We start from the raw sequence: 14,105 nt of genomic DNA, 5'->3' as shown, positions 1-14,105 counted from the left end.
TTGATAAACTTTCAGTGTATATTCATAATCTTCATTAAATTTGGAGCAAAATGGTCTATAATCTTTTAATTTTTGATGAAGTTTTGATGTTGTTATTGTTGCTCGGCCGAAGCTCTTGAAGCTTCCATGGCTTCTTAGCCGTGTTCTTCTTCAGGTTTGAAGGAGGGGAGGTTGAAGACGATGACGTGGCAGTACGCCATTGGCTCCCTTCCCATTTTAAGTCATAACCGTCAGATTTCATTTAAATAATCCAAGGGCCGAGATCAGTTACAGGATTGTTAAATCCTAGCCGCCGGATTTAATTGAAGGACTCAGATGCGTGACGTCTATTGTGCGCCTCTGTTTTCATACCACACAGGATCCTATCCTGTTTATTTTGTTTGTCTGGACGAAAATCAGCTGGGCTGGGCTTAGTGTTGCAGATTGCTATTTCTTCACGCCAAAACCCAGTTTACACCACCCAGTTTACACCCCCAGTGGCGGTTTATTTATTTTCTAGTGCTTATTCGCATAAGTGCTTATTTAAATAAGTGATTATTTTTTTAAAATGATTATTTGAGTTATTGATTAATTGGTCAATTAATTAAATACTTGATTAAGTGAGTAACCATTTAAGTTGTTTGATAAAAAGTGCTTAAATTACTAAGTGCTTAAATGGTTAAACACTTAAATAAGTGATTGTTAGTTAAGTGATTAATTAATCAAAACCTCTCAAGCTTATTTTAATAAATTCATGTTTAATGTTTGGATTGCTTACTTGAATTAATACTTTCATCTTAAGTTTATTTTTCAAAAGCACTTCCTTACTTTAAAAAACACAAATCCCTAAACATTCAAAAAAACTAATTTTCAAAAAGAATCTTTTTTAAGAAACCTTGACTTTCGTCAAGAGATTTTCAACTCTTTTTTCAATAAATGTTTTAACATACTTAAGCATATCCAAACATTTTCAAAAGACTAAAAAATACAAAAACTCACTCAAACCTTTTTGTCATTTGGCTTTTGACTTTAAAAACTCTTTTCTCAAAGAGTTTAGACATGAGTCATCTATGGTTGAAAACTCAAATTCCCCATAACATTTAATCAAAAGATATTGATTCTTTTCCACCTAGGAGAGTTAGTGGCATACTTGTTGATTTGATATCCAAATTAGAGCCCTTCCCTATTGTGAAGCAAAGATCTATCGTCATCATGTTTGTGGTGGATTAAAGGAGTTTTAACTTAAGATGACAACTTGTCTCTTCTCCTAAAAAACAATCAAACAAACCACTTTATTATTTTTACCCCGAACTACGAGGTTTTGATCCTTCATTGGTACGTAGGCATGAGACTTTCGCGTCTTTCCAAATCAAAAATTAATAAAAAGATATTTCTTTTCTCATCTCCCCAATCATTTACAAGCAAACAATTTTAGCCAAAAACATATATATTACAAGAGGTTCCTATAGAGTACTATAGATGCTTAGGGTGCTAATACCTTCCCTTTGCATAATCAACCCCCGTACCTTGATCTCTTATTGCATTGCTTATTGCTTTATCGCTTCTTTAGCTTTGCATGTTTATTTGTGGATTTTATTCGATTTTTTCCCCTTCTCTTGGATAAATTAAAGTTTGGTGGTGACTTCTTATTTTGCGAGTCAAAGTCTAATCAATAGCTTTGATCTCCGAAAATCACCGCGACACATGTATAGCTTTCATTGTATTTGAAAACTCTCATTTGATTGTGAAAGAAAAATAAAGCCTACCATAGAAGAAAAATAAAGCCTTTGTCGTTCCTTCTCATGTGAACAAAATTAGCCTCTAAGTCCCATTTTGAAACTAGAGGAATTCAATATATCATGTTCAGAGCCACTAGCTACTACGGTCATTCAACAAGATCAACCAAGTTGGAATACAAAGAACACAAGATAGGGATGGATGGAGCTAAAGAGAAGGAGAGATACAAGGAGAAATATATTGAAAATTCATTCAAGAACTTGACCTTGGTGACTGCAAAACGTTGTCTTCTCCTATATTAAAAAGGGTAAAAACTTCCTCTATATTTTCTTCATTTAAATATTCCACTCTGCAAAAGATACAACTACTTTTCCTCTTTGAAAAGTAAAGTTTAGAATACATTTTCTGACAAACGTTAAAAGAGATATTTTCTATTGGGTAGATAAAGGGTCATAATTCTCATGTTATTTACATAATTAATCGTGTTTGAGATCTCTACTTATACACACTTTTTTTTTCTTTTCAATTGGGCAGAAAAATGATGAGCTAATGTTTGTAACGAAGCGGGAGTGCTATTATTAATTTGGCCTAATCCATTAGCTTGAGATCTCTACTTATACGCACTTTTTTTTCTTTTCAATTGGACAGAAAAAGAATGAGCTAATGTTTGTAACGAAGCTGAAATGCTATTATTAATTTGGCTCAACCCATTATCTTGAGATCTCTACCTTATACACACTTTTTTTCTTTTCAATTGGGCATGAAAATGATGAGCTAATGTTTGTAACGAAGCTGAGGGTGCTATTATTAATTTGGCCCAACCCATTAGCTTGAGATATCTAATTATACACACTTTTTTTTCTTCCAATTGGGCGGGAAAAAATGAGCTAATGCTTGTAACGAAGTTGTGCGTGCTATTATTAATTTGGCTCAACCCATTAGCTTGAGATCTCTACTTATACACACATTTTTTCTTCAATTGGGCAGAGAAAATATGAACTAATGTTTGTAACAAAACTTGGGGTGCTGTTATTAATTTGGCCCAACCCATTAGCTTGAGATTTCTACTCATACACACTTATTTTTTTTCTTCAATTGGGTGGTAAAATATTGAGCTAATGTTTGTAAAGAAGTTGGGGGTGCTACTATTAATTTGGCCCAACCCATTAGCTTGAGATCTCTACTTACACACACATTTTTTTTCTTCAATTGAGCAGAAAAAAGATGAGCTAATGTTTGCCTTGATCATTTGTTTAATGCAGCTTATATTTTAAGAATCGTGTGATGTTTTATTATGTTATTATTAGTCTGATTTTCAATCAACCTTATGGATGACTTACATATTGAGTAAGTTGTATAATAATTATCCCTTTAATCTAATTATAAGGTCGAATTATATTTAGTTTAATTTATAATGATATCGAAATATTATGTGAAATTATTTATTGGTCGTACTAACAAACGAAATATAAAATCATATCATATAAACAAATTCTTTCACATGCGTCGCACGGTTGGGAAATCTACTACATACACATACAAGTAAAAAACCTAAGAATTATACTTCCACCCCATGTTTTCCTCCAAAAGACCAATTTAATATTTGTTATTATTTAATTTTAAAAAAAAATGTCACATGATGTGTGTGTGGTGGAATTCGTTAATCAGATTTTCGTAGTATACAGCATTGCTCATAATTCAATAATAACTAAAGCTACACAAGTAAAGAGCCTATATGTAAAACAAAAACAAAAACAAAAAAAAAAAAAAAGCTTATATAAATTCACTCAATACTATGTATTCAAACATACCGTTACAACAAGAGAGAAATACATGTATGGTCTTGGTCATTATTTAGTCACACACATAACAAAATATACACATTATTTAATTATTTTTTCTTTATACTTTTTTCTCAATTATGTGAGTGTGGCCAAATTGGAACTAAATATTAATGGTCATGCAAGTATTTCTCACAACAAGAAAACTTTCTCAACACAAAATCAAATCTAGAACTAAACTTTCTCATGTAAACAAATTAAAAGATAAAACATAGAACCAAAACCAAACACAAACGATTCATAAAATAACCAACAATCACAGTTCTAAATCCCTATTCATAATCAATCCCACACTCGCAAAAAAAAAAAATTGGTTACAAAAGAACTAGTGAGCTAGCGATTCGGAAGTGACCGTTGGTACGAACGAGAACAGTTCATAGTTCTGAAAAAGTGATCGTGCGAGTGAGAACCATTCTAAGGGAGCAGTTAGGGATTCAGTGTGAGTTAGGGATTCAGTGTTGATTGTGATGAACACTAAGGATTTTGAGTGCGGTTAGGATTCGATGCTGAATCGTGATGAACATGAGTGCGGTGAGGGATTAAGTATTGGAGTAATAGGGATTTTGAGAGTGATAGCGATTTTGAGAGTTTCGTATGAAGAATGCATGTTTCAGGGTGTTCGTGAATCGAGAATGGTAAAGCAATTCAGGGCTTGTTTAGAAATTAAATACTTACTGTATTTGTTAATAATAATATTTTAAAGCTAAAAAAAGTGAGCCGTGACACCAAAAAAAAATGTAAGCATTTTCTACTATCTTAGAGAGAAATAACATAAAAAAATAAAAAGTCATTTCATCAATCAACCAAAAAAAATAACAAATGGTACTAACCTCATAAACCAAAGATAATGTGAAAAATAACACGGCCCCTTAATTACTTAAGCTTACAAGGTCACAAATAATAAAGCTTTCTAACCATTAATGTTTTTTGTGATGTAGATTGGGCAGGATGTCCGACCACTAGACGATGCACCACAAGCTAGTGCATCTTCCATAGATGGATTTATGAAGGAGACAATCATGGTCAGGAAGTAGTGTGTGCACAAAGCCAGACGGTTTTTTCATGTAGACACGTTCATTAAGCTTGTCATGTAAGAAGGCATTTTTGACGTCTACTTGTCTTGATTCTGTTGGTTTTATATGTAGTAAAGCAGACTCTTTACTAAGCATGTTGACAACTTAGTTACTTCCTCGCTCTTGAAGTCATATACTTTCCCGGAGGTCTTATAGTTTCCCAAACAAAATATGCACAAGATCTTCTAGCAAATGCCAACATGCTTGAAGCCTCAAAGACCAACACTCCAATTAGTCCTAAACCAATTGAATTGTATGATGACAACAGACATCTGGATCCTACTGAATATCGCAACATATGTGACTCTCTCCAATATCTCATCTTTATTAGACTAGACATCACATACGCGGTTAATCTTGTGTGCCAATATAATATATTTTCCGTTGAAAAAAATAAATTCGTAATTGTTATAATATTGAAAAAAAGTCACATATTTCCTTTTTTTTTGTTAGAAGAAAAAAATATTATATATATTAAAAGAAAGTTAGATATTTCATTTTTATTTTCCGTTTAAAAATAAAAAAGCGAAATAAAATGGTAAAGACTAATAATATTAATATAACTCCATGTCATTCTCAAATTAATTAAAGAACATTCCCATCTGAAGAAGAAAAAAAAAAACTCTACCATAATAAGAGTGTTTTTTTTTTTGAATGGCAATACCATAATAAGAGTAGTTTAGAGAATATTTTCATCTATATCATTTGACTCGAATAAATTTTAAGACATGGCTAGCTCCCGAACCCACGTGCAGGGACGGACTTGGGCAAGGGCAAGTAGGGGCTTGGGCCCCTCCCTCTCTCTTGTTCATTGCCTTACAATACTAATAATATATGTGTAGTCATACTGAATAAAAAAATTATACTCCCTCATTTCTTAGTCATATTTAAGGTCATGCTAAATAGTGTTTTTATGGCAATGATTAAGGAAATAAAAATGGAATGAACTACTTTTAAAATTATACTATCAATGTTTTGAAGGAAATTTTTTTTGTCAGACTTTAGTTAATCATCTTTCTACTGAATTCAAACTTTACTTATTTAACATTTAATATTACATTTTTCGGCCCCCTGTCACATCAATTTCTGGATCCGTCCCTGCCCTGCCACGTGGTTTAATTTCAACTTCATTGACTTAGTTTTGTTGAGTTCTTGAAGAACTAGATTTTTAGAAGTCTATAAAATTTATTTGATCTTAATAAAAATTTAACTAAATTAAAGAAAATTAGTAGAAAACGTATTTGTACATCTTGTGACTAAATCCCTTTCTTAATCAAATTTTATTTTAGCTTCTTAAAAAAAATATATGCTCTTGAAGTAGAAAATTTGAAAAAATAATATATAGTTAAAAAAAATTTGAGTTTCAAGAATTTATGTTTTAACATAAGATTATTAAATTTACAGAAGTAGGACTATTGATCACCCTTACACAGGACGCTTACTTTCATATATAATATATAACTGTAAGAAAATTCTTTATCTCTAAAAAAAACTTGTGCTATTAATGTAATATATGTCATAGTAGAATGTATTAAAAGATTTTGAACAAAAAAAAAAAGAATGTATTAAAAGATTATGTATCTAGTATTGTTTTAAATTCTTGTACGTTAATTACACAACCACTTCATTGACTTAATTAAATACTTTTTTTATAAATTAATTTTTTAAATTTGTTTTATAGAAAAAGTAGGAAAAAAAAATTGTTTGGTAAGGAGTACTAGCTAGGTTTAGAAATGGAAAACTAATTAAGAAGTTGGATGGTAAACTACGTTAAACCTTTTTAAAACCGCACTTCCTGTTTTTTCATAATTATTCTATTGTAATATATGGTCTATTTTCTATATATATTGTGTAAACAGAAAATAAGTGGGGATGAATAAAACAAAAATAGTGAAAAGATAATACTCTATATAACAATATTGAAAAGATAACACAACCACTTCATTGACTTAATATTTAATACATGAATATAAGGAAACAATTTGTATTATAAATTAGAGTAACTTGTTTTAACAATTCATTCATCCATACAAAATATATTGAAAAGATAATATATATTATATACCATGAATTCAAAAATGATAAGTTTTATTTTCATCACAGTCACAATATTAGGTGTTACTGCTGCAACTGCAAAAGATGTTTATGAAAATGAAAAGACTGATTGGTATATTATGTGTAACTATTGGTATTTGAAATGTCAGACACTACATCTATTTTGTGACTTGTTTGCCGCATACTGTCCTCATTCAACCCCAGCTGCTCCAGCTTCTTCCGTCCCGACAAACCCGCCAGCTGCTCCCGCTTCTTCCGGTAATGATCATGTCCTCCCGCCAACCCCAGCTTAATTAGCTTGATGATCGGATCATATATATATCTATCTATTATCATATAATATATATAAAATAATGGTATTGTTATATATCTATCTATCTATTACTATCATATCATAACATTATTATTATTATTATATATAATAATAATAATAATGTTTGTGAGAGTGTGATCATATATTACTAAATAATCCCTGGTGTGTAAGTTTGTTATTGATAATATGGTGTGCCAATCAATATGTAATATTATTATTATTATTGAAATAAATGAAGTTTATATATAATCTGGTGTGCCAATCAATATGTAAGTGAGAAAGTAAAACAATTAAGTACAACAAAATTAAAGTATATATAATCTCAATATTGATTATAACCAAAAATCATTAATATTTTCATTTGTTCTAATGCTTCTTATTTTGTAAAATTAATTTTATTATGATCGATGAATTTCTATAATATAGTTGAGAGTCATGATAGTGAATTCTATTTTGTCCTTTGTACTACGTATACTACAATAAATTTTGTATTCCACCTCAAATCCTTCCATGATCAAAAATGAAAATTGTGTCCAATCATAGTAATTAAATAAATTTATGTGTAATATTCATGATGTCTAAGTTTGTGTGTATGTGAATTTGGTATTATATTATGATGTAATTCGATCAATCGAAGATTGAACCAAATCAAAATAGATATATTGGCTAGTTTGATTCGGTTTAATTTTTAAAAAATACTAAAATCTAAACGAAATTCAATAGATAGAATATTCATTGGTTCAAACATTTTCTTTGGTGTAAGGAGTAATCTCAGCTATCTGCCACTTGAGAGCAACAAAACCAATATTATTGTGCTCAAGATGAAATAGCACAGACAAAACCAGCTAATCAATCATAAAGCAACCATATGCCACCATCTAGGATAGAGGTAACCCAACTTAACCATCATAGATAGAAACTAAAACCAAGGGCTAAATCACCATGAAGTCAACAAGGAGGTATATCAAATCCAAAAAAGTCTTCAATCTGCACACTTAAAGGCAAACCACTAACAAACACAGAGATCTTGAAACAAATGGTACTAAGTTCATAAACCAAAGATAATGTTGTATAATTTCATCCTTGACAATAAACTATTTCAAAATTACTGCTTGGAATAATAATGGATTCCCTACATATTTCAGACTTGTTTCCAGCAGTCTTTAGACAGTTGAGATATTCTTTCTTGTCCTGAAATGAGGCCAATAAGGGAATCAAGGTACAAGAAGATAGACAAAATATAATCTGATAGCATTTGACAATCTATTGCTTGTTTGTTTTGGCGTTATTAAACGCTTGGAGATGCACGTCGGAGTCACAGCAAAGAATTGCAGCTCTTAAACCCAAAACGCTCTATTCTGTTATGTTCTGTTCTGTTCACTTTAGCTTTATCATGATAGAGAATCTAAAGTGAACAACTATTTTTGTTTCTAACCTTGATTCATGTTTTATCAACCCGACAACCCCTAGTCCTTACACTAAAGAAATAAAATTAAAGTCCTCAATATGTTTTTCGTTGTTCAAGTCAATCCCCGATGTAGTGATGCATGATGAAGGATTAATGTAACAAAAGCATAACTTAAGTACTAACCTAATAGGGATATGACTTGTATCTATATTTCTCTGGCGAGTCTTGTCCAAGGATTAATACGACGACAAATGCCAAGGTTAAGAACAAATATAGGAGTTTAGTCACACACCCATCGTGGTTATCAATTTAAAATTTTACTGTATAATAACAACTATAGAGCATAGTTTATCTTAAATTCTGCCTCAAACGCCAAATTTAACCTATATATTAAACATTAAAAGCTAGCCCACAATTCCGATAAAAAACTTGCAAGGTCTTTGCTTCTTAAGCCTTCAATTGTTGATGGATAATTGAGAGAAGAAGAACCATACCAGGTCACACAAATGCATATGATCCAATGGGAAAACTCCCTTTTCGAGAGGCACCGGACGGAGTCCCCTGTTGCCACCAAATGCACCACCTGATTATTACACCAGATTCAAAGAATGAAACTTTAGAATCAAAGCAAACATTACCTCAATTTTGAAGCCTTAACAACTAATAATTTTCATTAATTTTTAAACCAATCCTTTAATTCAATCCTTTCACATATAAACTACCGTAAAATATGTCAGTAATTCATCAAATTAACGAAGGAAAAAATAATTGAAGACTTAACTATAAGATATGCGAGTGATTTATCAAATTAAAGAAGTAAAAAAAAATAAATGAATACCTGAACTCATTTCTAGGTTTGTTGTCAAGCTTAAATTGGAAATCAAACGATAAGAGACTTTAAGATTCTTCCCTACCGGAGTTTTAGTGCCTCTGATCACCGAACAAGCTTTGTTGCCGATGGCGAATAACGAGAGAACAGTGAAAATTAACCGCTGCATTGAGTTGAGTTTGAAACGATTAATCAGCAATGAGGTAGTGAAAACAGAAGTTCTAAGAGAAAAGAGATGAAGTGTAAGCAATTAATTAGTTTTCAGAATCAGATAAAATGGAAGAGAATGAATTACACGGATGCTTTGGTGATTGATGCTGGCTGCTCCGGCAAGTTTGTGTTAACGATGCACCGTTGAAGGTGATGCTCCGGAGAGTTTGCGTTCATGAATCAGGGATTAGAGCTCGTGTTAGAGGTTGCGCGTAACAGGGAAAGGGTTTGGAGGATAAAATAGTAACTTTATTAAAATATTAAGGGTAGTTTCGTAGTTTAACTTAAGAACCCTGTTTTATGGTTTAAGAGCTACTCTTAATTTTCGTAATTTATCTTTAAGAAACGTGATGTTTTAACTTTTAAGATCTGTTTGGTTTGAAGTGGATCATAATTGTTCTAGTGAATAACTAAAAATAGATAGATACTAGATAAATGGGAGATAGAAGGGAAAAATATTCAATACAAAGATTTCTCATAAGTTTCCTAATTATGTTTTATGTTGGCGGGTCTTTGTATGTGTTGTTCGAAAATAGGAGGACTCAATGATTATTCGCTTGCCGGAACCAAAAGTCAAAATTTTGGTAGATAGGGATCCCATAAAAACTTCATCCAAGCAATGGGCAAAACCTGATCATTTCTCAAGAACAATAGCTAAGGGACTTGATACTACCACTTGGATATGGAACCTACATGCTGATGGTCATGATTTCGATAGCAATACTAGTGATTTAGAGGAGATTTCCTGAAAAGTATTTAGTATTGACTATTATAAAGACTAAATGTTAGGTGTGTATTGATCAAATGTAAGCTAGTTAGATGCAATGCTCATGAGCAAGCTTGCCAAGCCTATGAGCCAGGCCTGCTGTCAAGGTGCGCGCGTGTTGCAGCAGAAGCTTAAGGCGCAAGTTAGCTTAGTTTGAGTTTGTTAAGATTGTTAAGTTTGTTGTAACTAACTTGTATCTTGTACATTGGCTATATAAGGCCTTGCTATGATCAATGAAAGTCAAGTAGTACCATTTGCCTTATCACTAAAAAATCAAAAAATATCAAATTTTATATTTTTGACAATTTTGATAAATAATATTTGATTATTATCCATATAAAATCAATTTGTTACCTCGATTCATAAAATTATCTCATATCAAAATTACATATATAAAATATTAATAATTTAATATTTGGACTCAATTATAACGCACAAATCTAATACGAATAAAATCTCCTACAAGTTAATCTGATTTTGAGTTTATTACAAGTTTACAACTAAGTAAAACTCAATTTTTTGTAAAAAAAAAAAAAGAAAAAAAAAAAGTAAAACTCAATTTCATTTATGAATTTATTAAAATTTAAGTTTGCGGTCTTGACACAAAAAAAGTTTACGGCCAAGTTAATTCGAAATTGATGCATAGACTTAACTTGGAATCTTAAGAACTTTGTATGCGAGGATTGCAAAATTGTTGGCGGTTATTGTTTTATGGATTTTGTTAACAAATTATAGGTAGGAAATTTTAACAATCATTTATCAGCGATTTATCTCTGTCAAGAACTTGTGGGATACAAAAAGAGGTTTTTCTAATCAAATTTTCTTCATACATAACTGTGAAAAATTGACCCGTGACCACTTGTTTAAAAGATCTAAATTTCTTACCACTTAAATCAATTCATTGTTAATTGTCTTAAGTTGAGTGTTCGGGATTCGAACTCTAACCCCTACATAATATATGCGATATCCCAATGTCCCCACAGCTAAGCTTATAGGACAATTGTCATATGTAAAACGGTAGTAATCTTATTCTAAAGTTTTTTGTTAAACCTCCTTTATGCTTCAAAGTTTTTAGTGCCATTCTTGTTCAACGAGTCAGCATTGTAGTCTTGTTTTAAAATACCAATTTTAGTAGGTTGACTTGTTGAAAGTTATCAATGCAGAAGAGAAAAAAACAAAGTCAATTTTCAACATAGCTGTCCCAATTTGAGAAAGTTAGGCAAGTGGACCAACTTTCCCTATCAATAGAAGCTTATTGTGTCCTAGACTCCTAGTACAAGATCAAAATTTAATACGCTTTAAGATGATTGTTCTTTAAAATGTCGAATGTAATCAACACTGAAATTAAGAAGAATATACACGCTATACTTGTCATAGTGGTTGAAAATTTTGCCTTGCATCATAAAATGGAGGGAAAACACACAAAACAAATTAGGGTTTAGGGTTTGCTTGTGTATACAAGCTTATAATATAAAAGATTAAACTAAATATAATTCGACCTTATAATTATATTAGAGGGATAATCATTATACAACTCACTCAATATGTAAGTCATCCATAAGGTTGATTGAAAATCAGACTAATAATAACATAATAAAACATCACACGATTCTTAAAATATAAGCTGCATTAAACAAATGATCAGGCAAACATTAGCTCATCTTTTTCCTGCTCAATTGAAGGAAAAAAAATGTGTCTATAAGTAGAGATCTCCTAGAGTAAAATTCACCACTCAAATCATGCATAAAAAACAATGGCAGGAAAACATTCTCCTATTTAATCAATCAGGTCTAGATTTACTTTCTCTTCCCTCGCTGAATAAGGAAACATTCCTATAAGGAAATGATTAGCTGTATCATTCTGCCCACTGCCCAACTTAACCATCATATATAGAAACTAAAACCAAGGGCTAAATCACCATGAAGGCAACAAGGAGGTATATCAAATCCAAAAAAGTCTTCAATCTGCACACTTAAAGGCAAACCACTAGCAAACACAGAGGTCTTCAAACAAGACTAAGGCTCCGTTTGGTCCTACTTATTTTTCACTTTTTTTCTTCTCCTTAAAAGTAGTAAATAAGTAAAAAATTGTGTTTAACCAAAATTCTTCTTAGTTTTTACTTCTTTACTTTATTTCTCTAATTACTTTAAGGAGAAATAGAGTGAAATACAATTTTCTATTTCTCTATTTCTTTTAGGAGAAGTAGAAAAGTGGAAAATAAGTAGAGCCAAACGAGGCCTAAATTCCATTACCTGTATGAAGCAAAATGCAATAAAACGAATAAAATGGTGTAGGCGCGAAAAATGTTAATGAGCTCTTGTAGCACCGCGAAAAATGCACGAGCATAAAAATGCTCGAAATGGCTACAGAGTCACCAACCAAGTTTTATTTTTAAAGGGAAACGTCGACAAAATCCTTAAGAAATGGAAAGATTCGTCGCAACCATTTTCGAATTCGGGATTCGATTATGTAAGGGGAATGTATTAGCAACACTCACATCCTTTCTAGTCAATGTGAACCTTCTAATTAGCTTGGAGTTGAAAAGTGTTTAACTTAAATGTGAACAGAAATTCAATTCGTGAATAGAAAATCATAACTGCTAAAATCATAATCTGTATCAAATTTTCGTTTGTAACTCAATTGTTTCTGCATGCTCTTGAATTTGCATGAATTGATTCTGGGGAAGAAACAGGGGTAAGTAATTCAGTTCTTGAATTGGCACTAATTTGTTTACACATCTTGGAGGTTGCTGGTTTTGTGGTCTATAATTATTCTTTAGCTATGTTTGATATGTGTTTGTTTGTAAGGGTGGTCTACCACTAAAGTAATTCAAGAGTGTAATTTTTTATAAAAAAATTGGACTTTTTGTTGTAAATTTTTAGAGTTGTAATGTCTGAGTAATTTTTTGGAGTTGCAAATTTGTTGGTTTCCGGATTTTTGTGAATGAAGAAGATGAATGAGAGAATTTGCCACATCACAAGTTTACGGATGACATTGTACCAAACTTAACGGTTGTTGACAAAAACTAACAGATTAAGTTGACTAACATAAATGTAGTTAAGGGATTTAAATATAACGATAATTAGTTAATGGACCAAAAACTAATGGGCTACAAATAGAGAATTTTTTTTTTTCTACCCCAACAATCTTCACTCTACCCCAACATATTTTTCAAAATACCCAGTATACCCTTATAAAAAATTAGTATATTTTAATATTTTTTTTTGTCGTATTATACTGTTCCGATAGATTGTTTCATCCTCAAAAAAACTGTTCCGATAAGTATTTATCTTTACCGGTATGTTAATTTTACCGGTACACTTTTTAAAAAATATTCTGATATGTTAATTTTACCGGTACACTTTTTAATAAGTGTTCCGGTTGATTTTACCGGTATACTTTTAATAAGAGTTCCGGTAAACACTATCTCTTCGTTCAATGCTAGAAGAGCTGCAGTTTTTATGCAACATTTTCTTTTCAACAAATCTGGAAACACAAACACACCAAACTGAAACTCCATCCAATTTGTTGTGCCTCTAAACAAACACTTTGAATTAGATTTAATAAAATCAACTCCACCCATGAAAGAAGCTCACCTGCACCAGCAAACCTCTGACGCAAATTAAGTAGAAGGGACAAACAACCACCGTGGCGATGCCGGCGGTGGTGAACAGTCCCAAAATGGGTTTCATGACCCCCCAGCAACCTTCCGAACAAAAAGGGGTTATGGGTAGAAGGAAACGCATACTAGCTGAAATAGATATCGCTACAAGTGATGTGATTGATTCATAATCTAAGCAAATAAAATTGATAGGACGAGTAGAAGGAATCAAACATACCGGAACACTTTGTCTTCAAAAAAACATACCGGAACACTTTGTCTTCAAAAAAAAC

The 14,105-nt window shown here is 31.6% G+C and overlaps 1 protein-coding gene and 1 long non-coding RNA gene across 2 annotated transcripts; one reads left to right on the top strand and one right to left on the bottom strand.

Moving 5' to 3' along the window:
* Nucleotides 1-1,000: 1,000 nt before the first annotated feature.
* On the top strand, nt 1,001-2,429 carry LOC123885308. The gene is made up of 2 exons (XR_006801123.1): nt 1,001-2,023; nt 2,251-2,429. It is a non-coding gene; the product is annotated as an uncharacterized LOC123885308 (long non-coding RNA).
* Nucleotides 2,430-8,075: 5,646 nt separating this feature from the next.
* On the bottom strand, nt 8,076-9,609 carry LOC123886806 (cytochrome c oxidase assembly protein COX19-like). Its single transcript, XM_045936090.1, has 4 exons — nt 9,531-9,609; nt 9,245-9,398; nt 8,901-8,989; nt 8,076-8,189 (listed from the first exon to the last, which is right to left on the bottom strand). Exons 2-4 carry the CDS (start codon nt 9,252-9,254, stop codon nt 8,076-8,078), a joined length of 213 nt encoding a protein of 70 aa, XP_045792046.1. The 5' UTR covers nt 9,255-9,398; nt 9,531-9,609.
* Between the last annotated feature and the right edge of the window lie 4,496 nt (nt 9,610-14,105).

Source organism: Trifolium pratense, linkage group LG5 (assembly GCF_020283565.1).
Source record: "Trifolium pratense cultivar HEN17-A07 linkage group LG5, ARS_RC_1.1, whole genome shotgun sequence".
Classification (NCBI taxonomy): Eukaryota; Viridiplantae; Streptophyta; class Magnoliopsida; order Fabales; family Fabaceae; genus Trifolium; species Trifolium pratense.
Note: the sequence above shows the minus strand (reverse complement) of the source record. Positions and strands in the feature narration are given on the sequence as shown.

Excerpts from the sequence above, each read along its gene's own strand:
- LOC123886806 (XM_045936090.1), bottom strand. Across the intron at positions 8,190-8,900 it reads ATATGCATTTGTGTGACCTG|GACAAGAAAGAATATCTCAA; the intron begins GTATGGTTCTTC and ends GCCTCATTTCAG.